This window comes from Delphinus delphis, chromosome 13, assembly GCF_949987515.2.
Source record: "Delphinus delphis chromosome 13, mDelDel1.2, whole genome shotgun sequence".
Lineage (NCBI taxonomy): Eukaryota > Metazoa > Chordata > Mammalia > Artiodactyla > Delphinidae > Delphinus > Delphinus delphis.
In genome coordinates, this window is record NC_082695.1 from 27,257,603 (window position 1) to 27,285,547 (window position 27,945).

The 27,945-nt window shown below is 37.8% G+C and overlaps 1 protein-coding gene across 2 annotated transcripts; it reads right to left on the reverse strand.

Annotated features, from left to right (window-relative positions):
• Nucleotides 1-1,518: 1,518 nt before the first annotated feature.
• On the reverse strand, nucleotides 1,519-27,897 carry RNMT (RNA guanine-7 methyltransferase). 2 transcript variants are annotated; one of them, XM_060028595.1, is made up of 11 exons: nucleotides 27,820-27,897; nucleotides 25,134-25,592; nucleotides 22,601-22,736; nucleotides 19,378-19,503; nucleotides 16,799-16,914; nucleotides 15,570-15,751; nucleotides 14,879-15,043; nucleotides 11,783-11,900; nucleotides 10,290-10,391; nucleotides 9,327-9,360; nucleotides 1,519-6,194 (listed from the first exon to the last, which is right to left on the reverse strand). In XM_060028595.1, the coding sequence occupies exons 2-11, from the start codon at nucleotides 25,548-25,550 to the stop codon at nucleotides 6,157-6,159; spliced, it is 1,434 nt and encodes a 477-aa protein (XP_059884578.1). In that variant the 5' UTR covers nucleotides 25,551-25,592; nucleotides 27,820-27,897; the 3' UTR covers nucleotides 1,519-6,156. The 2 variants fall into 2 exon arrangements, with proteins under 2 accessions (XP_059884578.1, XP_059884577.1); XM_060028594.1 differs by lacking the exon at nucleotides 27,820-27,897 and adding an exon at nucleotides 27,434-27,783.
• Nucleotides 27,898-27,945: the final 48 nt, after the last annotated feature.

The window sequence follows — 27,945 nt, forward strand, 5'->3', positions numbered from 1 at the left end:
AGTGTGTCAATTTTGTTGTTTATAAAGGATTTATTTCACTGATATTCTCTATTGTTTCTCTGTTTCCTATTTCATTTATTTTCCCCTCTAATCTTTATTTCCATCCTTCTTACTTTGCGTTTAGTTCTCCCACCCCCTCATTATTTAAGTGGAATCTTAGGTTATTGACTTGAGATCTTTGTTTTCTTTCCCAATATAGGTGTTTACAGCCAAAAATATTCCTCTAAGCAATGCTTTGGCTTCATCCCATACATCCTGATGTGTTCTGATTTTCATTCAGTGCAAAATATTTTCTGATCTCCCTTGTGATTTCTTCTTTGACCTACAAGTTATTAAAATCTTTTTTGGTTTAATTTCCAAATATTTGTGGATTTCCCAAATTTTCTTCTGCTGTTGACTTCTAATTAAATTCTACTGTGGTAGTAAAAATACTTTGTATGGTTTTAATCCTTTTAATTGTATTGATATTAGTTCTATGGTCTATTCTGGAGAATATTTCATGTACACCTAAGAAGAATGTACATTTTGCTGTTGTTGGGCGAAGTGTTCTATAGATGACATTTAGTTTAAGTTGGTTGATAGGGTTGTTCCAAGTCTTCTGTACCCTTGCTGGATCAGGGTTATCTTTTAAAAACATAGAATAAATGACCTCATTCATATAATCCTCTTGTGGCTTTCTACTGACTTTAGAATAACAGATTTCTCCCACTCCTACCTATCTCTATGCATTCATCATGTACCACTCTCCACTTTGCTCAATTAACTCAATTAGCAAGCTAAAGCTATCCTTGTATTCTGTTATTGATAAGATCCATTATAAAGATACAATTAAAATGGTGTGGTACTGGTACAAGGAAAAACAAACTGATCAGTGAAACAGAATAGAGTCCAGAAACAAATTCACACATATATGATCACCTTTTACATGACAAAGGTGGAAAACTGGTATCGTAAGAGAAGGATGGTTTTTCTCAATAAATAATGCTGGGACAACTGGAAATCCATACGAGAAAACTTCTACCTTAAATCCTATTAACAAAAATAAATTCAGTAAGATTTCTGATTTAAAAGTGAAAGGTAAAACAAAAAAGATTTTAGAAGAAAACACAGAAGAACATCTTCATGATCTTGGTTGGAATATGCAAAGACTTCTTAAACAAAATGTGCCAACTATAAAGGAGAACATTGGTAAATTGTATATTAAAATTAAGAGCTTCTTTTCACCAAATATATCCTCACAATATGATACATTCCACAAAGGATTCATATCCAGAATAAACATATTTTAAAAACCAACAAGTCAACACAAAAAAGATAGTCTACCCAATATAAAAATGGGCAAAACTTGAACAGATATTTCACAAAGGACAAAGGCCAATAAGCATATGAAAAGTGCTCAATGTCATTAAGAATCAGTAAAATGAAAACTAAAGCCACAATGAGATACCACTATGTGACACTACTGAGTGTTGGTGAAAAGTGGGACAACTGGAACTTGGAAAACCTGTTGGGTAGAGTCCAATAAAGCTTAGCATGATGTCTGTACTATGACCCTGCAATTCTACTCCTAGGCAGAGAGGAGTACCTGTGCCCCAAAGTTCACGGACTAGAATATTTGAAGCAGTGCTATTAATAGTATTTCCCAAACTGGGAATGAACCAAACATCCATTGGATAAATAACGTGGTTTATTCACGCAATGGAATACTATACAGCCATGAAAAAGAACCATGTACAAATACATGCAACAAAAATCTCACACACTGTAGACCAAATAAGCCAGTACAAAAGAATACATACTGTTTGATTCTTTTCATATAACATCCAAAAACAGACAAAAGTAACCTATGCTCTTAGAAGTTGAGATAGCGGTTACCCTTGGGAGGCAGCTACTGTAAGGGAGCGGGAGGGGCTTCTGTATTGTTTGATATGGGTGCTGACCATATGCACGTTTTCCGTTTGCGAAAAACACCAACTTATATATATATATATGTTACTCTTCAATAAAAAGTTAAAACAAAATAATGTGCCTCTGCCTGGATAATCAGCTCAGACTGAAGAGATGATTCCTCTCTGCCATCCTCTTAACTCCTAACTGCCACTCCCAAATGGTGTCAGCCCCTAACAAACTAGATTTGCTCTAGGACTGGCTGCTAAAGGAATAGGCCTACCAAAATGTGAAATCCCAGTTTAAACCTCTGCCTTCCTGCCTATGAATTATTCACTTTTTACCCTCCTCCCTAGTACACTCAAGGGCCCTCCTGCTCTCTCTGCCCCAAATCCTTACTCAGGAGTAAATGCTCCTCTCAGGGAACATTTAAGTAAGTATCAGTTTTGCACCCAAAGGATGGAGCTCCAATAGTTAATGTTTCCAGTTGCAGGTAGCAGATGAGCAAGGAGTCCTTTAGGCCTAACGCCCAGGAGGCATGTAATGTGCAACTGCAGTGCAGGCCCGACCTGGGGGTTATGGGGTGTTCAAATCTTGGCTTTGCCGTGGGCAACTTTGTGTCCTCTCTGTCTCTCGATTTCCTCATCATTAAAACAGGGATAATGGTGCTTACCTCACACAGTTGTAAGGATCACATATAATACATTTAGAAAAGTGACTGACATAAGGGAGGAACTTAGTAAATGTTAGCTGTCAACATGGCTTTACCCAGGGTACACTGTCCCCAAGAACACACGGCCTAGGGTAAGTCTAGGTAGCAGAGGGCTTTGGAGCTCACCCGAGTCTCGCCAGGCAAACCCAGGAGAGTACTCCTGTGTGCCCTATATTTGTTAGGTAGTGCAGTGAGAAGCAGGCACACATGCTCCAGGGCTAAATGGGAACGGAGGAGGAACTGGGAAGGACATGAGGTGGAGAAGAGCTGGCTGTCCCCCAGCCCCACGTATATCTACTAAATAAGTCTATCATTAAATAAATGCATGCATCAGCCACTGTTATCGACTGCCTTCAAAGAAATGCTGTTGTCAGAGGGTGAGAAATGAAGAAACTTCCTATCAGGTGTGTAGCATTTGATGTAACATGGACCAGGGAGGTGGTGATATCATACATCCATGCTTTCTGTTTGACCAAACGGCCATGGGCATTACGGTACAATTGTTACTACAGGGCTGTGGTCCCTGGGTCTGGCCTCTACTTTGAAAACCTGAGGTAGACAACAAAAAGTCACTTCTTATTAACCATGTTCAGTAGCTAGAATATTTACACTGGCAGTACTTCCCCACAGGCAGATTTGCACAAGAAGCCAAATCCTCATTAGGATACGTGAAGACTTATCAAAATAACATAATGCAATAAACTAAGACAGGATGAATAAATACCCAGAAGAGCTAAAGGGACTGCAGATCTGGACAGCTGACAGCTGACAATGCTTCTGTGGTCTCTCCTCTGCTGATGCACATCACTCCCACCTCCAAGCCCATCTCACTTGTACCCCACCACTCTGCTCTGATGCCCTATAAATACTATTAACGTGAATTCAGGCAGCAATCATACTTCCTCAATTTCCAAGTTTGGGGAGGGGTAGGCTAGGAAACCCTGTACTGATAATCTACCTTTCAGAGTCATCACAAAGATTAGTTAATTTAAATCACAGTCTCTAATCAATCCTTCTCTCTCTGAAGGCAAATTTCTCTGGGGAGTCACACTGGAGTGGAGGCTTGGTGGCCCAAGTGCACAGTCACCACCCGCAGGTTACGACAACCCCCTTAGAATGCAGTGGGAAACGGCCAGGTTCTCTCTGTGAACACTGGCTACGTGGGGCCCTTGCTTTATTGGATTCCAGGGCCAAAGAGTTCCATTTGTGTGCTCTCAGTTACACCACAACCAGCCAGGTTCCCAGCCCATTCCTCACGATTTCTTTCCACAAATGCTGTAGCTGATTCTCACTTCTACTTTCATCCTCAGAGGACAAACTGAATGGCAGGTCTGAAAATGCCCTTGAGCCACTTCCAAGAGCAGCTTACATCACTGGCTTGACAATGAAAAGCCATCCTACCACTCCTAACAGTTTCCACTAGTCTTGGATAGAAAATCACCAAATATTTAGACTGCAGATGTGTGTGGAATCGTCCCACAAGCTTTTACCCTGGTGATGGCAGTTCTTCTTCAATCACTGCCCAGACACCTAACTGCAGCAGGAGACGTCAGGGAGGAAAAGCAGAGAAGGCAACAAGGCCACCAAAGCTCGAAGGGCAACGGCTGGCGAGCCTCCACACACCCGTCCACACATGCCAGCCCGCTCAGACCGAGAGCCCACTCCAGCTCTCTGTGCACCTTTCTATCCACTAAAGGCCTGGGGACCCCACCTTCCTTTCCTCTTGGTTTTGCCATCACAAATTACTCCATCCTTTGGGGATTCTTCTCTCTCCCAAATTACCCATGGAGTAGGAGAGAGCAGAAGAAGGTTAAAAATATGCCTTATGACTTGCTTAGAATAAACTAAGACCATTACATGAGGACAGTGGTAGGAAATAACAGAGAAGTTTTTCATACTCTACCCAAACTATCACAATACTTTCTGGCACCTCCCCCAGAACTGAAATGAACCTGGGCATGTAACACCAAGAGCTCACCACCCCTACCTCCCCAGCACCAGCACCAGCACCAAACTGCAGCTGGTGAATGGCAGCCACCAGGCAGAACTGCTACTATTTATTTTCCCCAATGACTTATGGTGAACCACCACTAAGGCAAATGACCATTTCTGCAAACTGGTAACAGTCTGGAGATGGACAGATGTGGAAGGAATGGAAGTTAGGTAACCTGTGTTGTCCTGCTAGAAGGTCTGCTACTCTAACACCGTGAACAATCAACACACATAAACAAATTAAGAGACTACAGTTTTTTAACAAGTTCTCTGGATAATTACAGAAAGAAATGTCTTTAAAAACCATGCATGAAATAAGTGATTTTTAAAGGAGCATGTATAAATTGCTCTGCTTTGCTCTTTAAATTTTTCACTACATATAAAAAACTGGCAAGTTTTCTAAACAGTGATAAATTAAGAAAAACAATTCACACTGGTGTCAGTTTCCGAAGAGTCACACAAGAAGCCAGGGCTGATAACTCTTAAGGGTTCTGAAATGGCACATGCAAATTGTGAATGGGGACGAGACGCCAGACCCACTGTGCCAAGTACAACGTGGTGACAGAGGAGCAGGTACTGGTTGTTTCTGGGCCAAAGGGGGTAACGGATCTACAGCATGCAGCACCCATAACCCAGACCCATCATCAGGGTGAATTCCTACGAAGTCTCTCAGTCAGCTTCCTTTACCACCACGCTGCCGCCCGCTCCCCACCCCGCCACCCCAACTGCAGTTCCATATATAAAGCTGAAGAAAATGTGCAAACAGGTTCACATGGGAGAGGTTCACCAAACGTTGAGAAAAGCACCTACGGCATTTTGGTTCAGTAAAGATATGAATTACATCCTTGATAATTAGAAACAGTCATTGCTATTGTAAGAAACTCTTAAGAGAAAGCTCCCCAAATCCAAAACAATTTTATGCTGGAATTTGAAATGTTCTATCTAGTTCTAAAACTGCATCATATTAGCAAATGAAGTAGTTATTATTTATAATGAAATTTAATAACTGGTTAAAATTCTAGGTAATTAATTTTTATGACCATCTAAAATTTAAACTTATAATTTTAGCAATATATGTTGAACACTTACATTCAATTGTACAGAACGCAATTCATTTAATCTTGAAAAACACTAACAAAACTAAGGAAATAAGTACACACACCTCCGAATCAGTACACTCTCTCACCAATTCTACAACTGCAATAAATTTAATACTGTAAATAAACACTGGACAAAGCAGAGCACTGGCGAAAGAACTCAGAGGTTTTAACAAGTCATTTTATAATTTTTATGAGCTAAGAGAGTGGAGGCAAATGGAATTCTTAGAACATTACTTAAAAATAGATTTTTAAAGACAAAGGTCCCGACTCACTCTTATATACACACACAAAGTTCATCTGTCACAGACAGCAAATGTTGAATTTATACACTGTAGTTTCCAGCAGCATCCTGCACGTTGAGAATAATTAAATTAAACAAGGATGTCAGATCTATGGAAGATGGACCATTCAAATCTGTACAAGAAAGAACACAGCTGTTCTGGTGCTACTGCATATGTGATGTGCTCACTGCTGCTTCTCAAATGCAAAAACCAAGTAAATACCTGAAAAGAAAACAATTAAAGTTAGAGCTTGGTTTCTCACATCCTCAGGGCAACAATCTTGGTCTTGTTCATAATTTGGTGAAAATTCTCAAGCAGCTTTTGAAAAGGAAAAGTTCCATTATTTCTAGGAGTTCTTCAATAATTTTGAGTCATACTTAGGCAGATATGGGATCATATCTGCTTACTTGAACACAAATATCCACTTACTGTAATAGTGACATCACAGCCCTGGAGAAAACCAATTTAACAGCTCTAAAAATCTCTACTGACCGTTTGAGGAAAAAAAAAAAGTATAAAAGCAAAGAAAATGAAAACTGGAAAACCTTATGATTTAATTCTTTTTACCTGGAATAACTGCACTACTATGAGTGCAGGGGTAATCTAAATTTGCTACTCAGGAGGGGAAAAAAACCCTAATAAAAATGGTAAGGAACACATATAACGTGCATGTTAAAATTCATCCAGTTATCCAGTGGTTGTGTCGTAGGGCCTGGTAAGGAAAGTGAGCCAAAAGCCACATGATAATCGACAGTCCCAGCCCCAAGAGCACTCTCCCTTAAATAAGGTTTCCGGCTTTGATGTGTTCACTCAAAGACATCTAAATGCATCTATGGTTCCCCATTCTGAACCACAATGAAGTTCAAACTTCTTATATCTTCTTTTAAGATACTGATAGATTTTATGATTATGAAAACGACTGAGAAGACAAATCCTCAAAACATCACAAAAATGTTCAGGGTGTTCACTAGAACATTCACCCAGCAAGTCGAGATAAGAAGCCACGTGATGAGGAGGCCTCGCCCCTTGGGTCAACTGTAGAACAGGGGACGGATGAAGGACAGCAGACCATATAAGGGCCTCCCAATCCTCGAGTCCTCGGCCTCTCCAACCCAGCCTGCACAGGAGCACCACGGCAGTCTCCCCTAACATCATTCTGGTCATGCTATTCTTTACTCATTCTCTAGCTCCTGAGTCTTTTAGGAGAAATAAATATGGCTGGCAGCAGAATAGACAGATGGGGAGAAAATAGGCAGGGTGATCATCAACACTGTGGATTCTTCTTGAGGGGAAGGAAGCAGAGCAGCCTAAAGCACTCACTGGCAAGTCCTGAGGCTCAGGACAGGCCGGCATTGCTGAGCTTGCCGTGCACTCCAAGTGCTCTTTCTGCAGCAAACGCTGCCAAACCCACCCCAAACACATCTATACCCACTGCAGATAACCTGGCAGTCCTGACCTGCCTGGATCTAGGGTCATATAAAACCAGCGCTTAATTTCAGATCAGCAATGAATAACTTTCTCTCCTTTCTTACTCAAAAATTCTGGAAGTCTCACTAATTATATAAAACACCTTCTGTGCCAGCATTTCAACTGGGATTTAAACAAAAGAAACTTAAACCACTTCTAAAAGCAGATCAGCAACAATTCTCTTTTCTTCCACATTTAAAGCATCTTCTAGAGGAGCAGCAGGCTCTGGTAATACGAGCTAAATGATTAGACCAGTAGGAGTCTAAAATATAGCTTCTTAGACTGTGGCACCAGCCCACAAAGCCCTCCAGGTTAGAAAAATGTAATTCATCACAGGGCAGATGGACCCTGACACACTGACCCTGGTTGCCCTTTGGCCATTGCTCCTTTCCTATTGCTTTTCTCCTCTCTAACCCACCTCTTCTTCAACTGTCTGGGAGCATCTAATTCTTCACTTGTATATTACTGCTAAAGTCCATGTTTAATATAAAAATACAGTGCTCATCTGCAGCCAGCACCACCATCACGACCTTTGACATAGGTCGTTCTGTTACACGGCACTTTGGAACTGGTGGGACATCTAAGGTAGTTGGCATATCTCCACTCCAGGGAAACCAAAGAAATGTGTCGGTTTCTGCACATATTTCTACGTTTGCCAGAGATTACGTCTCTAGTATCTTCCAATCCCATTTCTACCGAGGTCACCAATATTCTGAAACTGGATCAAAGTGTGCCTTCTTCCCTTTTCCTCTCTCTCCAAATCAGCAAGTTCTAAGAATTTTCCTTTCCGTGGGTGTCCATGAGGCCATGGCTGCGAGTGTGGAGCACCTGGGCTAGCTCTCTGACCTCAGCCAAGCTACTTGCCTGCTTTCCTATCTGTGAAAAGAAGACAGAATTAATAGTAGTCTACTGACAAAGCTGTGAGGATTAAACGAGGCATAACACAGGAAAAGTTTTGAACAGCGACTGGGCCCAAGCTAAACACTCAGTAATACGAACTATTATTATTTTCCAGATTTCACTAGTTTTTATTAATCTCTCCTTCATCTGTTTTCCCCATTACAGGAACTTCAGCATGTAAAACAGTGTGCCCAAAAGTCACTTATTTATGTCTGTTTCTTCTACTGGATAGTACACTTCTGGAAGGCAGAGAGGTAACATTTATTTTTTTATCCTCCAAAGCCCTTTCATAGATCTTTATGTAAGTTAATATTCAAAATGTTTATCAAATGGGTTATCTCTGATTACCTTTGATTTTTCCTTCAACATAATCAACAAATATTTAACCAAAGAGTGGGAACTACCTTTTAAGTCATCAGAGCAACCATATAAGGGTATCACATCCTGGCAGGGAGGCTCTGGGACTTCACAGACTGGCCAGGCCTCTGACCTCTCCTCCAAAGACAGGTGCCTCACTTCAGAATGTCTCTACATCATGGCTGTTCCCAACCACACACCCTCTAAAACATCCTGCTCAGTGCTGCTTCACTAAATGTTCTAGTATTTATTATGACCTCACTGTCAACGCCAGAGAGGCCAGAATCAAATAAAATACATGGAACTGCTCCATAAGCCAAAATTTCCAGCAGAAATGTAAGGTAAAGATGTCAAATACAGATGGCTTCACGGTAACAAGTAGACAATGAAAATGTTTAAGAATGCTCGTCAAAGTTTACGTTAAGGAACATCCTGCATATATTTTCTCTTGGCACTAAATAGCCGTGCAAGATGGGGAATCAGACATTTATAGGAATTTTGTGTATAACACAATCACCCCCTCATACAAATTAATATATGTCAGAAAAATTCTAAAGTTTTCAGATTTTAACAATCACTTTGAAGCAATTTTTGAAAATGTCAGTAAATCTACACTGATGATATACTCACTTGTAGCTTCCCATTCTGATTTACTTAAGGTTCCCTAAAATTTAAAAAAAAGAAAATTTCAGATTGAATATGCAAGTACATATATACTTATTTTTCAATAATGGACAGAGGTCTCCAAAACCCTAACTTCATTATAAATACACATACAATTTACTGTTAATATTATTGTGATCTGAATATAAAATAAATCAATGAGATTAACCTTTAATGCCATCTTCTCACCACTTTTGCGCTCCTGCCAATTCTCTAAACCACTGAGTCTCAACCAAAGGGTGAATCTGCATAAAGAGGGTATTCGTGTGTAACTGGAAAAATTATCTAGCTTACATTTTTTAACTTGGAAAATGGAAAAAAAAAAAAAAAAGAGGGCTATCTTGAAACATCAAATAATACTGCAGGAGGGAATAAGATTTTTGTGTTTTTACAAAGGAAATCACAAAATAAAGTATGTATCATACAAAGGAAATAAATTGTATTTAGTGATGTACTTGCTACTTTGCAAAGGCACTGAGTAACAAGATATACAGTGGTAAGTTTAGTGACTAATATAATTTTGAAGAAGTGATAATTATGTAGCATTCATAATTAAGGAAAATGTGAACTTCCACATAGAAGTCAGAGAAAATGAAGATGTAATTTTTCCCCATCTAAGTTCATAAGCCCCTGAATTTTATCTATGGAACACCACGAGTCAGTAGTGTCCAGGTAAAGATACAATGGTATAGCAAGAAAACTCTCAAGCCAAGCCTATAACTTTTCTCCCATCCTTATTTCCTCCATTCTCAGTTCGTTAAAGTACATTTTATTCTATATTCTACAGTTATAAAAAGTTATCACAACTTAGGGGAAACAGACTACTGTATATCTGATTTGCAACTCAGTGAACTCAAGTATTATAAATCAGTGAAATAATTTCCTAAGTTTCCATTTTTCTATAAAGCATGTTAAAAAATAAAAACTTACCAATGGCAACCTCACTTGACTGTTCTTCATGTACTTTGCTGCATGTTCATAGTCATCCGCCTTCTCAGATGCAAGTTTGGAATTCTCGTTTGCAGGATATGGCTAGGGAAGCAAGTGAAACTCCTAGTTGAGACATTACACTGAAATTTACAATTCAGAATTAAACACACAATCACTGAAATAAAATAATTAAGACAGTAATCTTTAAGTATTACTTCAGGAATACAAACTACACATACTTTTGAAATATGAAAAAAAAAAGGAGTGAAGGGAATCCTCTCTGAACAAAGCAGCTGCCATGGTCAACAATGAGCATGATCAGAGTATCTACAATCACAGAGTCTACACAGGGACTGAATAGCATCCTGAATTGCCACCAAGGACCACTGGCTGCAAACACCTTTACCCACCTGACTCCTGGTCAAAGGCTTTTTCTGTTACGACTCTAAGCTGAAGGAAGTTATCAGAAGGGCTAAACATTCATTTGAACATTATGGTGACTTAGCAGCCATGGAAGTATGAACAGCAACTGGAAATAATACAAACGAAATGCTCAGTCAACAGAACCTTGGGAGTTCCAGAAGAGAAGGAAAATATCCAGCCTCCAATACAGGTTGTCTCCATATTTACATAAAATCTGAAGAAGGGCCTCAAAACAATGCTGTTCTAAAAGGTATGCTGGACAAATGTTTATTCAAATTACTTTGAGCACTATTTTTAATCCATTTTAACATCTCTTTATGCTACAAAGTGCTTTGTAATGCATGTAAATAAAAACAATGAATTACACACTCATGTAGCAACCATCTGCTCTGTAAAGGTTATATACTCTTTTAATTCCTTTCTTTGCCCTGTTACAACAAACTAGCTAGCAAGGAACCACTTTAGATGTACATCTTCCTGAAGAATTTTTAAGAAACTGATCCAGGAATGTTTACTTTGCTATCTTCTTTTTCCCCTTTATAAGTATCCTACAGTAAGATCAGACATTAGAAATTTAGCTATGTGTTTGCTGTTTAAAAAGTATTTAGTTTTTTGGACTTCCATAGTGGGGAGAGGCCAGGGTGCTGCTGAACATCCTACAGGGCACAGAGCAGCCCCAAATGCCAACAGTCCTGAGGTTGAGAACTCTTATGTTAAAGCTCTGTCCTAGGGCTTCCCTGGTGGCGCAGTGGTTGAGAGTCCGCCTGCTGATGCAGGGGACACGGGTTCGTGCCCTGGTCCGGGAAGATCCCACATGCCCGTGAGCCATGGCCGCTGAGCCTGCGCGTCCGCGGGAGAGGCCATAACAGTGAGAGGCCCGCGTACCGCCAAAAAAAAAAAAAAAAAAAAAAAAAGCTCTGTCCTAGGTGCTGAAGAGTCTAGAGTTGGCACCAATAAGCTGTGTAACTTATATAAATACTGAGTGTGTACATGGCCTTGAAAAAAATCTCAGAGACAGCCAAACAAGTTTATTACCACCTGGAATTTTTACACCTTTTCTAAATACTCACCTCCAGGGCCTGCATTCGTTTTAACAGCATTTTATTTTCATTGTTCTTAATCTTTTCCTCATAGAATTCCAGAAATGTTTTTTTGTAGACTAGTTTCATATTGTACTTCTTCGCCATTCTGTCCAAAAAAGATTATTTAATGAAAAGGCTTCCAAAATATTTGTAATTCCACACGCAACAGTAACACCTTCTGGGCTTAACTAAAAACCTTCACAAATTCACAAGAGGACCATGGAAAATGAGTGAAGGGCAACACACCACTGACCTGAAGGAAATGTGCAGTTAAATCTCACTGGGTCACAGGGAACTCCAGTAACATAACAGGCCAGGAAATGAAATGAAAGGCTGTGAGATGGGGACCACAGGCTGTAAGGAACACTTTTCTACCAACTCCATTTCATTTGACTTGGTCCCTCACAGTGGCATTGAAAATAGTGGCCAACTTCCTTCTTAAAATAGTCTCTTTCATCTACTGGATTCCCTGGCAAGACACACTATTAATTTTTATCCTACATCTTGAACTGCTTCTTCACAGTTTGTTTTACAGGTTTCTTTTCCCAACTTCCAAATGTCATGGTTCTGAAAAGTGTGGCCCAGAACCTTGCTCACTGTCACTCCCTGATGTATACAGCTTGCCAACAGCTACGGTAGCTCAGTCCTGGCCTCTGTCACTGCACTGCTCCCTAGAAATCTCCACCAGGACTGTCACAGGGGTGCTCTAACTCTCCACCTCCAGGGCTGAATCCCACTAGCCTGTTCTTCTGCCAGTCTTTGCTATTTCAGTAAATCTATCTAACGATCCACGCCTCCCCCTCTCTATGCCCAGTGTTCAGCACACCACTATGTCCTCTCCGTTTACCTATACAACACACTTCAAACAGGCCCACTTCTGACCCCGTCACTCGCCACCATCCTGCTCCAACACCATCACCACACAGCTGTACCACTTCGCTCGTTTCGCTGCTATTCTTACCCTCCCTCAACCAATTTTCCAACTGCAGCCAGATTATGCTTTTAGCAGTGCACAGGTCACGTCCCTCCTTCACACCCTTCACTGGCTCTCCAGCACACTTAGGGCACAATTCAAAAGCCTTTAACATGGCCTCTAAGGCACTCATTTATACAGGAGTGCTGCCTCATCTTGAGCCAGCTGGGCCCTGATTCCTTAAGGCCCAGTCACAATGGCTTTCCTTCAGCTCCTTGAACTAGCCAAGCTCTGTCCATCCCACTTCGGGGTCCCTTACGCCTGGAACACTCTCCCTTCCAGTCTCCAACTGGTCAACTAGACAGCCTTTAGATGTTGACTTAAACATCACTTTTTCCAAGGTGGCTTCCTTAAATCCTCAATGACATTAGGTCTCCCGTTATGCTTTGCGTGTGTTATTTTTTCCGAGTGCATTTGCTGAAGTTGATTACTATGTAGCTGTAGACAACAAAAGGGAACCTGAGGATGATTTCAGGTAGCACAAAAGGAGAGGAAGAAAGGGAAAAAGTCTGAAAGGGGACTTGTGAGGTGACAGATGAGGGGACAGAGTGAAGGAAACATTTGCGGGCCACTTGGATTTGCATGTAAGAGGCATACGTAAGGCAGGAGTCCCTGTAATTAGCATTAGCGCTCCTTGGAAAGACAACATGAGTAAATATAAAAGCCTCTTCTATTCCAGGTAGTTCATTTTCTATCATAAATATCCAAAATGAGACTTTACAAATGAAATCAAGCTTTAACCCTAAGAAATACCATAATTACAAAGAACTGAGACTCAATTTGACCAATCTGAATAGGTTTGCCATGTAAAAGCTAATTAACGAAATGGCAGAAGGGTATCTCAAAATCCCTATGCATTTTCTGATTGTCTCCCTGAATGAATACCTGTCTTAAATAATTAAAAAAAATTTAAAATATTAAAGTGATACTTTATGACTTTATATGTTTATAATCATTAGGCAATATAAGCAAAAAAATTGTTAGTGTATGCCTAGCATTTTTTAAAAAAAACTTTCATTTTATTCTTTATATTTTGGTGAATACTTAAATCACCAACTTTGTCAACCCCAAACACCAAGCTAACATACCAAACATATAAAACATACTAAAAATGTTTAATATTTTTCTTTCATAAAGTTGAAGAGCATAACATTTCCCCAAAGTTTGCTAATTATAAGGAAAATGTGATATAAATTTTTTAATTTTATAGTTCATATTTATATTGTGCATAGTATTTTCCATGTTTAGTCACATGCTACTTCATTTTCTCATATTATTGTATATCATTTTTATATATTGTAGAACTCCTGAAAATCCTACACCCATAATTTTACAAGCTGCCTGAGACACAATTCAAATAATCAGCAGCCAAATATAAGTAAAAAAGTAAAGCTCTTCCTCTTCCTCAGTTAATAAAGGCTTTGTTTTAAAAAGAAGGAAATGTTTGGTCAGCTGTGACATGGCCTGCATTTAACTGGACTCTTCCACGTTCCCTATCAGGGAGACCCCCAAGACCAAGAAAAGGCCTTGGGGCCTTACCTGAAACCTCAGCTTTCCCTGTGCCTGTGGTTTGCCAGGACTCCTAGGAATTCAGGTGCATGAGTGAATACATTCCTGAATCAGGAATTCCTGATTACTCATTCCTGAATAATCAATTTATTATTGCCATTGCCCGTGAGACAGAGGCCATTTCATAAGCTATAGAGAAATATAAAACAACTTTTAATACCTATCCCTGTCAAAAGGAGGATCTCTACTTTGGGAAGACTCATTTTATGTTACCAAAGTACCAGCAGTTACCTAAAAACAAGTCTTTTGCTATTTATAGTGTCAGTTATTTTCTTCCACAACTTGCAGGCAACAGGCTCCCTTTCTTGCCTACAGGATGAAATTATTCCAGGAATAAAAGAAACTAAATGAGTAAGGCTGCAAGAGACCTATGCCACCAACCCTGGATTTGAAGTTATTATTATTATTTTTTTTAAATAAGGCTATACTTCTTCTTAGGATTCCACTTAAAATAAGAAACAAACATAAATACTGATTTTTTTTTCCTTTTCTTTCTCTCTTACGTAAAAAGAGAATAGTTAACAGATTAATGACATTCTTACTCATTTAGCAATGGAAAATAGACCAAGAATTCAGGGACATCCACAACACCTTCCAAGTTGAAGTCATATTTGCAGCCAAATAAAGGATAAGCTCCTTTCTTCTGAAATTTCACAGTATATATTTCATTTCCAAATGATTCTGTTTCTGAAGCTTCAAGGCGTCTTCTATAAAAGTTATCCCCAAACCAAAACAAAAAGATTAAATTTGTTATTAGGTCAAATTTATTTTGATCAGATTAAATATGGGAGGGGGACACACACATGATGCAATTTTATAAAGATTAGCTTTTAATTGGATTTGAGCTACTTTTAAGAAGCGATACACTAAAAGATCATTAACAATCTCACTAATAAAATTATGCTGGAAGTAGGTTTCACTATCATGACAGCTGGTTAAGTCCCAATGCCTCACATCTGATCTGGAGTTTGTCTAGCAATACCACCTCTGGCTTTTTGGCTGGAAGTAACATCAATCTCCAACTTACACAGAAAGATGTTTTAAAGGTTCATCTGCAAATCTAACTTTTTAACTTAAAATTTGAGTATCTACTCAAATACATTATCAAAGTGCTCAGCCCTTATAAGATCAACACGGCATGTTCTGTAAACTTTATTCCTAATAAACACTTGCTACTCTAAAATAAGCTTAATTTTGAGTATTTTATAAACCACAACATATAAAAGTACTTACATCAATTCAAAGCTATTGGGAGTGGTACCAATAAAATAGCCTCCAGGGCTCAGTCTCTCACATGCATTTCTGAGCATGACGTCAGCCTGCTCATAGGACTCGAATGAGTAATGGCAGACAAACTGACAACTGCAGATGTCAAAGCACATTTCTGGGTCACGAAACTTATCAATCAAAAGTTCCTGAAACAAATTAAAATGGGTCAAGACTTTGAAGTTGGCTGCGACATAAAAATTTAGTGAATTAATTTCTAGAATTAGGATCCTTAGAAGTAGACATGACCTCCCACCAACCTACTCTTTCTCATTACATAACATAAAGATCATAATAAAAACGTTCTTTCTTTCTGATTCAATAGAATTTGATTCCCATTTTCACAGTAATTTTAAAAACTAGGGATTCTGAAATAATGCTAAAAAATATATCAAACATGACATTTAAAGGAGTTGAACCTTTAACTGGCTTTACTTGAAAACTAAAGTAAAATGATGTTTAACAGTAACTTGGGTTTAAAAAAAAACACAAAGCTGGTCTTTGGGACATTTTTTACTTTTTAGGCTGCGCCATGCAGCTTGCGGGATCTTTAGTTCCCCAACCAGGGACTGAATCCAGGCTACGGCAGTGAAAGTACTGAGTCCTAACCACTGGACCACCAGGGAACTCCCTGGGACATCTTTTTAAAACGCAGAAGTGTTTTTAAAGGTTTCCAACTTTCTAGCACTTTTCCTTCCACTTTCACAACTGCAAACAAAATGTGTAGGGTTACAGGTATCTATAATAGTTCAATGAGCTAAGGAGTCAGAAAAGAAATGTTCAAGGGGGGGACTTCCAGCATTTCGAGTGCCTCTATAGTCTTGAACTTCAGCTGTTAAAGAGATTTGGAAACAGGTGTCACCAGACTGTGATATGTTGGGAAACCACCCAAACAAATTACAAGGTAAACAAAATGAAGTGCAGATCTATTTCAAAATACTAGAAAATAAATCGTGTCCAAACAGAGAAGCAACAAATGATTTCCAAAGTAAAAGTATTAAAAGCTAAAAATTCCCAGAAGTATTCACTGGGTCATTTAAGGAAATTTATCATTAATGGAATTTCTAGTTGAAACTCAAAATCCATGTCCTAAAGATTTTTAATGTTTCAAAGCAAATTTTTAAAAAATGAGCTGATTTTTAAAGCAAACCATTTACTCATACTAAAATATAAAAACAAATAAAAAAAATACATACCTTTGAACAATCAGCAGTTATAAATTCTGCACTGAAAATATATTCATTATCACGACAACGATTTTTCATGTCCTCGTACCGTTGCTGACACTGTTTGACAGAAACATCAGCAATATCTGGAAGGGGGACGGGTATTAGTAATGTCAACAAAGGCCCACAGAGTTAAAACGGAAATGCAAAAATGGCACAAATCTAGACTTCATCTCAACTTTTAAACTTTGGCAGCGAATCTAGCCTTAGAAAAGCAAAAATGTTCTATTTCCTTCAAAACAAAAGAGAAGAAAGTCTTTTGTCCCAATGGAAATGCCCTCTTATTTTTCAAAAGGAATTAACCACTTTCTCAATAGGTAGTGACAACAGAAAAGTTCTACCATGATTTTTAAATGCTTATTCAAAGTTAAAGGCAGAAAGTTTAAATTCCAATTTGGATTATAAAACCTAACACTATACGCCCAGCTCTTTATAGTTTCTTAATAAAATGTTATTTGCCTTTTCCCAGTGTTGAGATTTGCACTGCAGGTACAAAAGCAACGGTGGGTACTTTGTCATGAATACAAGATAGGGGCACCAAAGGTACTGGTAATACTTGATATATTCTTCACTGCTATAAGCCAGCACAGAAAGAAAAAAGGGGGAAAAAAATCCAATTTCATTTAAGAATGTCCTTGATAAGCAGTAAAAATTAATTTTATGAAATCTTCAAAACATTTCTGCTACATAACAAAGTCTGCCTGAACAGGACTGGTGTGACTGCGCTGTAAGCTGTACTGCCCACTTTTTTCACACAAAATTGTTTCACTTAAAGAACCACTGACAGACAAACTGGTTATTCAGACTTTGGAATTTGGCAGACCTTTTCTTCATAGTGAAAAAAATGAGCCTGTCATTTCATGAAAACTACGGACTGTATTTGTTACCAATGATAAATTTGAGCTTTCAAGTGAAAGTTCCAACTCTGACAAACTTTTATCTACCACCACCGGCTGGGCATCTTCCCAATACTTAAGACTTTTCTGACCGATGGTGATATTAAACAAATGTGATTTCCTGATGTCAACATTTAGAAGATTTGCATAACTTTAGTGAACATTATTTTCCAAATATTACAAAATCTTGCAGGGCGAAGTGCAAGATAGACCAATGGATTTAAATATAACAGAACACAAAAAGTTCACCAATATGGTTTCAGATTCCACGCTGTAACTAACCTTTAAAGGAACTACCACTTGCCGAATTTTGATGTAGTATCAAAGATGAATATCCTCAATTATCTGAAAAGGCTATTAAAATACTCCATTTCACAACTACTCATCAAATAAAATAACACATCAAAACATATTGATGCAGAAACAGGTGTGAGAATCCAGTTGTCTTCTATTATTCCAGACTCTAAAGGAATTTGCAAAAGTACTTTTAAAATGCCAGTCTTCTCACTACATTTTATCTGTAATAAATATTTTTTAAATTCTTGGTTTTAATTTCTATAATCAGCAGATATAACCACATATGCAAAAGCTTTCTGGGGTCCTCAATCATTTTTAAGAATGTACTGTGGTCATAAAACCAAAAACTCTGACAAGTGCCGATTTAGGCAATACTACTCCACAGGTGGTGCTGGGCACTTCCCACAGCAAGGAACATGACATCATCTTGTCCCTCTTCAGGGTTAAGACTGACCAGCAGATTCAGGCACTTGATTCATCCAGTTAAGTTCCTATCAACTTTTCACCTAATAGCTTAGATCTATTATTTTACCAAGAGTGGAAAAATTTATTCATCATGATTTTTCAATAAAGAGGTATTTTTCTTTTCAACCATTTGGTTACGTTGAAATATGGTTTATACAGGGTTAGAGAAGATAAATACTCGCCACTTCCTCCCTTAGTTTATGAATTTCAGAATGAGTAAGTTTCCTTGCTCCCTCCAAGTGTGAACGAGATTTTTCCCCTTTATTTCATGTTTCAATCCACTGTAATCACTGTCTTTTTAAAATAATTAATTAATTAATTAGTTAATTAATCTTGGCTGCGTTGGATCTTTGTTGCTGTGCGCGGGCTTTCTCTAGTTGCGGCGAGTGGGGGCTACTCTTTGTTGCAGTACACAGGATTGTCATTGAGGTGGCTTCTCTTGTTGTGGAGCACGGGCTCTAGGCACACGGGCTTAGTAGTTGTGGCGCACGGGCTTAGTTTTAGTTGGTCCGCAGCATGTGGGATCTTCCCAGACCAGGGCTCGAACCCGTGTCCCCTGCATTGGCAGGCGGATTCTTAACCACTGTGCCACCAGGGAAATCCCTTGTAATCACTCTCTTTTTTAATGAAGAAACTATCCTATCTTTGACCAGTGAAAGCCTTTCCAAGTTTATGCTTCAAACATGGAGTCCAACATGACTCCAATCATCCTTGTTTTTAACACCATCAGTAAAGTCTCATTACTCATTTTAGAAAACACCCATCTCATGCCTAGCCCCCAGACATCTTGTGGTAAGGTATTTTGGTATTATGTCCATAATGAGGTCTTTCTTATTTACATTTACCTGACAGACCACAAATTATTCTTTCCCATGCCATTATCTGTCTTACCAGTACAAACGAGCTTGTCAATTCTTCCCTTTTTCCACTTGAGCAAATCTCCACCTTTACCACATCCCAGGTCCAAAACAGTGATATCACGTTTTTTTTTCAGTCGCACCTTTTCTAAAAATTCTCCTAAAAGAGAAAATTAAGTCATAACAAATGATCTCTTCTCCATTTTTACTAAAGCATAAACTGTTACTCCTAATAACCTACTAACTTCTGCCTGACACGTACAGTAAGTCCCCTACATTCAAACTAGAGAACTTTCAAAGATGTGAATGTGTGTTCGTTATGTCCAATCACGTAAGTTAGTTCATGTGTCTGGCGTACATTGTCACATGCATGCTCTACAAGTGATTGTGCTTTTGTGTATTTTATGGTAAAGTACTGTACAGAGTACAGTAGTACAGTATTATTTCAAGCCCCGAAGGTCCAGAAGCTATTGTAAAAGCAGTGGTGATGTAGCTGGTACTGCTAAGAAGCGCGGGTTGTTGTAATGTACTACTGTACTTTTCAAGGAACTGTACTGTAAGTTTAAAAATATTTTATGTTTGTTTTTTATGTATTATATGTGTGAGAAGTTATGATAACCTATTACAGTATAGTGCTATAAAGCAATTGTGTTAGTTGGGTACCCAGGCTAACTCTGTCAGCCTTACAAACAAATTGGACTTATGTACATGCTCTCAGAACAAAACTCGTTCTTGTGTAGGGGACTTAGTGTAATATAAACACATTCATTTATGTAATTAATTCATAACTTCTAGAAAATATTTCAAAATTTGACTAAGAGTTAATTAACTTGATCCTTCAGCATTAAAGATGAAAGAGTATGTGTCTGGTATTTTAGAAGCTAAGACAGGTTTTTGAAGGTTATTTTCAGAATTTGATTCAACATTAAATAGCAAACATTTTATTTTTTCTCTCTCATTTTATTAAAAAGAAGTTTAATAGTACAAAGAAGCCACGTGACCTTGGTGGGTCAATAGCAAACATTTTAAATTCTAATTAATACAAGAATACCCAACACTTGCTCATGATAAGAAAAAAATTATTCATAATTTTTTGTAGTTCTCTTTCCAAAGCTAAGTGTTTAGCTTACTATACATGTAACAATTATGGGATCACAAGAGACCTTGGTTTTGATAAAAGATGTCAAGCTTACCTCTAAACTAGTCAAAAAACTATACATACCTCTTAATTTTACTATCATCAGAATTCTTAAAAACTCTGAAATAAAAATGGAGTCTTTTATCCCAATCTACCAAATCACATTAAGATCCAACGAATAACATTAGCATGTCCCTTACATCAATAGCCAAATGGTTCAAACATAAGTTAAAGGCATATTAATATTCTTAGACAATGAAATATTCAGCAATTCTAAAATTGGATAAAATACTGAATCCTAGATCTACTCTTCCTGTCTATCATTCTGAGTTTAATGTTTTCTATTTCTTATGTGTACTATTTTGACTGCTAGAATATTCTGTATAAGTACTTCTGCCTTTCTCTGTCACAGAAGTACAAGTGTTCCATATTCAACTTTCTGCTATGAATCTTAAAAAAAAAAACAGCATAAAATATAATACGGAAAGAGTGAAAATAAGAATTATAAAATCTCTTTATTTCCACATAAGATTAATGAGAGGGGAAATCTTCATGAAACATTATTCAAAGATATCTTTATCACATTCAAGCATCATACTCAACTATCACTAGCTATAAGTAGCAACAAGGAAGCGAAAATGAATGACAAAGAATGGGTGTTGAGAAGAAAAAGAAAAAAGGCAGCAAGGGAATTTGGCACAGACCACACTGATTACAGCAGGACCAGAAAGACAGGTGCAGATAGCAAAGCACCCATTGAGAGAGTTGCTGGAACAGCTGAAGAAGAAATAATACCATAAATATGCTGAGAGATAAATTTTTGCCAAGTCTGACATACGTGTTTTTAAAAACTACCCATATCCCTGTTTATAAAAATAATACAACTAACAATGTGAAAAATAGTGAACTTAAAAATATTTACTCAATGAATAAATACATAAATAAACAACACATTAGGAAAAATACTCAATGATAACTTATCTGCATTACTGAGGATGATGAGGAAAGGAAGAGAAAAACTGAAAAGAAATTAGGAACAGCAACCAAAGATTACGAGTATAGAGCAAAAATGCCATAAAAAGTAACCTAAAAAAAATAAATAAATAAAAAGAAGTTCGTTTATTCATTTACCTTGGCTGACAAGTAGCAGAGTCAAATAAGTCTTATTTTTATAATAAAACAAAGAAAAATATTAAAATGTGTTCGAAATAATGAGTCTAGTTCCCACTCCTGACACTTCTCAGAACGGATAATTTATCTTTTAAAATTACTAAATTATTGTTAAAACTAGTAGAAAGTAGCCATAATTAGCACTTTATTCTTTTCAGTGTAAATATGAAAGCATTCTCACTTTTTCTGAGGTTGGCTTTTTAGAAAACAAAAACAGAAACCAAAATTTAAAAAAAACCTTTCTGTGAAAAACTCCAAAATCTACTGGCTTTTAAAAATTCTCTAATCTCAGGTAAGTGACTATTTAATATACTTGTACACAAAGCAATAAATATATTCTGAATCATATTTCCTCCACTGACTTCCATTTTAATATCAAAGGTGAGTTTCCATACATAAAATGCTGTCTAAAAAGCTGAATGTCTTCATCAATCCTCAAAGTAAACTTTATTTCTCCCCAGAAGAAAAAACAAGTTCAATGGACAATCAATACACATGATGACCTTTACCAACTCATTAAAGGCCTAGAGATAAAAGATCATGGCACTGTCCATTTTCTTGACCTAATGGAACCCAAATGTTTAATTCAACAATATATCATTGCTCCAAAACTATTAGAGTAAAATAGATTATTTAATAGCACTAGGTTAGCTTGATTCTAAATGTAAAAGCACGCTGCCTTCTGAAAGCCTGATTAACTCATCAACTTAATATTAATTAAACACTCATTGCTATCTTATGTAGTCAATCATAAGTAAATATGAAAAAAATTTACCTAAAAGGCTTAGTTTCAGTTTTGGCTCCAGTCTTATAAAGCCAAGCTTTGATGATTAAATGAATAGTAACTAAAGACCTAGTAGCTTTGTGTATGATTAACCATTTGGGGAGTAAAAATGAGACATAAGCTGAAATTAAAAATTCAAAACTATAAATCAAAAAACAAACATACCAATGAGGACACTTTTCATCCAATTATTAAAGTTTCTTAGGTAAAAAATTCTACTTTGGCTACGTTTCTCCAAACCAACTTCCTGGAGTTCATTGTAGTGAGCGGCCACTGCTGAGCTGTGTCCTTCTTCCAAGTTCTGAAAATAAAAGAATTGAATAAAATTAAGAAGCTGAACATGAAAAAAATTAGTCTAAAAGAGCATCTGACCTATATACGGATAAAATACTACTGAAATTGGTAAACTTCATTCAGCAATGGCATAACCACAGAAATCCTAATTGTAATCACATGGAAGATTTTCCCCTGTTCCCTATTTTTAAAAACATTAAAAAATTTTCATCTTGATTTTCATCTATAGAATTTTGGTGTTAATGTATTAATAAAACCAGTACTTTTCCAGAGTTCTGATTTATTCAATTCAGTAAATGTCAGTCAGTGGATGAAGCTCCTACAAGAATATAAAATAGAAATAATACATTTATTATATTACTATAAAATTGTTGTGGGCATTAAGTGAGATAATATACACAAAGAGATGGGAACTCAACAGGCTATGTTCAGTGTCAGTGATTTCTATTATTTGCTATTAACCTAATTCAAGTTTCAATTTGTGCTCTCTATCTAAGACCCTAAGCATTCTGCAAAAATGCCAGGAAGGTAAAGGGCTTCAGATCTCCCCACTCCCCTGCTCAACCAAAGTGTTTCATCTGACATGTAAAATAGGTAAAAGGTTTACGATTTTCACTTGAAAAAAGGGTTCCACTGCTAGTAAAAGTTTAAAAACTACATTTATGATACAAGCTCCTCTCTGTTACAAAGATTTGCATTCCACCAATGACAAACATGTGGCTTATCTGCTACTTTCTTCCTGAGGAGTGATGGCAGAATTTTACTCATTCATTGAGTAATGCAGATTCCAACTCAGATCCCGCCACAATATAGTATTTCCAGATGAAAATCACTTGCTATCCCTTGCTTTATAATATTCTTGCTAAATACCAGGCTTAGCTAAAATTGTATGTAACTACCCTAATAAGAAGTGGAAACACCATAGTTTAAGGAATTACATTAAGAAAAGAATGTAAAGCTGGGTATCATCTTGATATTTATCATTGTAAGTGATAATCTCAAATACTTCAGACACAAAAGAGATGAACACCTAATTACGAAGGAAAAAAAAGAGGATGAACACCTAATTAAAAGAAAAAAAAAAGAGATGAACACCTAATTAAAAAGGGAAAAAAATGAACACCTAGTTAAAAGGGAAACAAAATTTAAAAATTAATTAGGAACACCTAATTAAATCATCTGGACCTTACACTGTTGTGTTTTTGAAAGTACTAAGAAAAAGCAAACTATAAAAACTACCTTTCAAGTTTCTAGTTAAATAAGATTTCCGAAATAAGATAAAAATTATCTCATTAGTAGAAGTTGTACCTACATAGAAAATAACTAAATTACAAGAGTTAAAACCCTACTCTATCTTAAGATGATATCTATTAAAAATAGAACATTCCTACAGATGGTCAAAAAGCACATGAAAAGATGCTCAACATCACTAATTATTAGAGAAATGCAAATCAAAATTACAGTGAGGTATCACCTTACACGGGTTGGAATGGCCATCATCAAGAAGTCTACAAACAATAAATGCTGGAGAAGGTGTGGAGAAAAGGGAATCCTCATACACTGTTGGTGGGAATGTAAACTGGTACAAACTGTACAACCACTATGGAGGTTCCTTAAAAAACTAAAGATAGAACTACCATATGATCCAGCAATCCCACTGCTGGGCATATATCCAAAGAAAACCAGAATTCGAAAAGATACATGCACCCTAATGTTCACTGCAGCACTATTTACAATAGCCAAGACATGGAAGCAACCTAAATGTCCATGACAGAGGAATGGATAAAGAAGATGTGGTACACATATACGGTGGAAAATTACTCAGCCATAAAAAAAATGAAATAACGCCACTTGCAGCAACATAGATGGACCTAGAGATTATCATACTAAGTGAAGTCAGTCAGAGAAAGACAAATATCATGATATCACTTATATGTGGAATCTAAAAAATGATACAAATGAACTTATTTACAACACAGAAATAGACTCACAGACTTGGAAAACAAACTTATGGTTACTGAAGGGGTAAGGTGGGAGGGAGGGATAAATTAGGAGTTTGGGATTAACATATACACACTACTATATATAAAATAGACAATCAACAAGGACCTACTGTACAGCACAGGGAACTCTACTCAATATTCTGTAATAACCTATATGGGAAAAGAATCTGAAAAAGAATGGATATATGTATATGTATAACTGAATCATTTTGCTGTATACCTGAAACTAACACAACATTGTAAATCAACTATACTCCAATATAAAATAAAAATTAAATTAAAAAAAGAACATTCTTAAGTTATTAAAATTATGTAAAAAAAAAAAGGTATTATTTCACAACTGCTCCAGATTTCAATCTGACATATTCCATTATGAATAAAAGAAAATACACTCAAAATACCTTTTGCTTTTCAGGAACATCTTCAAGTTCTATTTTTCTCCTTTTCTGAGTGCCATCTCCAGTAGGTTCATCTTCTGGAAAACCATCAGTTTCCATTCTTCTTTTCCTTGAAATGCCTTCATCACCACCAGAACCTTTTTCCTCTGGGGCAATTTCAGCATCAAGTTTTCTTTTCTTGGATGGAGTGTCTTCCCCACAACTAGAACTTTCCTTTACAAGATCATCTTCAAACTCCATTTTTCTCTTTTTTGGAGTGTCTACTTGCCCACAAGTAGGAGCCTTTTCAGAAAGCCCAGTCCCAGGAGAGGTTGTGTTTTCATTAACAATGCATGAAGACTCTGTTTCTGAATCTATTGATGTTTTTGCCTCTTCACGAGAGATCTTTTCACATTCCCCTGCTTTTGCAGAATTTTCCATTTTTGATTACTTAAATAGATGGTAAAACTTCATGAACTAACACTGGAATGGCAAAAATTTCATATTACTTGTAAACGTAATGCTAAGACTTTAAAAACAATTTAAACCAGAAACTAGTCATTTAATTTCAGCGATCAACTAAGAGTTTAAAAAACCTCATTAAAGAATATTGAAAACAATATTGATATATATTGCATATGAATTTCTGAAAATGCTAATGTGGAAGTACTAATTATAATCCCAGAACACTTCTACAATCTTGTCCATAAAAGTCACCATTGGCATTAAAACTGATGAAGTCGTGGTAAATGAAGTCAGTTCCATTTCTATCCTGATCCTTACCCTACAGCCTTGGTTCCCCAAATGTGCGATGGACACTATAACAAACCGATATGGACACAGGAGAATATTTCAAAATTTAAGGCAAAGGTAGTGACATCTGACATCTGGAAAATATCACAGATACAGCTTCAAATAGAGCATAGTTTTAACTGAGTAGATTGCACTACATTTCTTTAAATGACACCAGAACCTTGTGAAGCTGAGACTGGTGGTACCACAGAAAATCAGTGTAAAACAGGAAACGAAGTTGATGTCAAATCCGATCTCAAGGCTTGAGAAGATATCCAGTACTCAACAGATGTACATATTCCACTAGTATGCATTCGTGGTTAGCTAAGAATTAAACACAATTTTTTTCAATCCATGCATTATTTTTAAATACAAAGTTGTTAGGACACGCTTATTAAATTGTTTGGACTAAACTATTTAGTAAGGGAAACTGCTAGGTATTTCTTTTGGCCTAGGGACACTGAAAGCCAAGAACAGGAGAAGTCTGGGAACCTACAGTTGACTTCTAAAATCCTTACTTTGTAATGGGTGTCAGAATTAGGTAGAAAGTGAAGAAAGTAGAAATGGGTGGACAAGAAGTTTCAAGACCCAGCCTGCAACCTAATGACCATTAGTCTCTTTCAAATGTTCTTAAGCCTATGTGTGAAATGGGAGGGGGAGAAAAATAAGTGAGCTATTTATTGGACAGGAATTTATTAAGTCATTCAACAAGTTGAGTGAACGCCTACTACAGAGAAGCTCAATAAGACACTATGTGAATTAGTCTTCAAGAAGTTTACAGCTGATATACTATTAAAATGTTAGGCTGTATTATTCAAACCAAATGTAAAAGAAAAAGCAAAAGTCCAAAAATCAGTGAGATTCAGCAAATTCAGAACCTGAAAATTATGAAGCGGGGGGTGTTCCCTGTAAAGAAACAGAAAAAGAAATAAAGTCGCTTAATGGAATGGGTAAAAACAAGTCACTCTAAACCGGTAAGGGTTTCAAGGGATATTAACTTTCACTACCCAAGGTTTGAGGTAACAAAATACCAAGACGTGCCAAAACAGGAAGAAATGAATCAGAGAGAAAAAAATTACCCAGAAAAGTAATTTTATGAATACTGCTTAAAATGATTATCTAGTAAAACTATCCACCAAACTATCAAGTCCCTATCCTCTCCTCCCTACCATTTATTTCTTAATAAGGAAATAGAAACTGGTTTTAATTTCAAATGAACCAATGTAACTTATCCTTAGCTATAAATAATTTTAGCTGTAAATGTAATATCTAAATTCACTGTTGGGAATAAAAGTTAATTTTATTTATATTTATCTGTGATATTTCCACAGATGAGATGGTCTAAAGACAATTCGGTCAGAATAAACGACACGGATTTCCAAACGAACCCAGAGATGGATAAGACTGAGGCCGAACGTCTAAGGTGAACAAAGAGTAAGGTCCAGACCCAAGAGGGCTGTCCTTCGGAACCCTCGAGGAAGAACTCAGGTACAGAGTCGACAGATAACACAGATGCGCATGAACGACCACACCTGCATCTCGGTGACCTGCGCGGCAGTCACACCCGAGGTTTCACGGGAACCGCCGGCCCGGGGACTCGAGCTCAAGCAGGTGAGCTCCACGCCCAACCCGCCGGCGGGCCGGGTCTCTTCGAGCCCAAGGACTCACTGAGCTGCCCCGGCGCCGCCCGGCTCAGGTTCCAGTCCACTACGCAGGCCAGGCGGCCGGCCGCTCCGGCTCCGGCAGCCCGGCGGGCCCGAAGCCGCTCTAGGGCCTCCCGAACCCGGGCCGGCTCTGCGCGGAGGGGCGTCAGCGCCCACGGACCCGGCACTGCCAGCGGTCTGAGGGCCTCTTCCACCGGGTCGGGCGCGGCTACACACAAAGAGTACGAAACCCAGCGTTGCAACCACACACTCACCGTCCAGCCATCCGCGACTCTGTTTGCGGAAGCGGCTCCGCGCCACGCGCACGCTGTGACGCCACTTCCGGAGAGCGCGGGTCATGCGTCCCGGAACCCCGAGTCCCGGCGTGCCGCGCGCGCCGT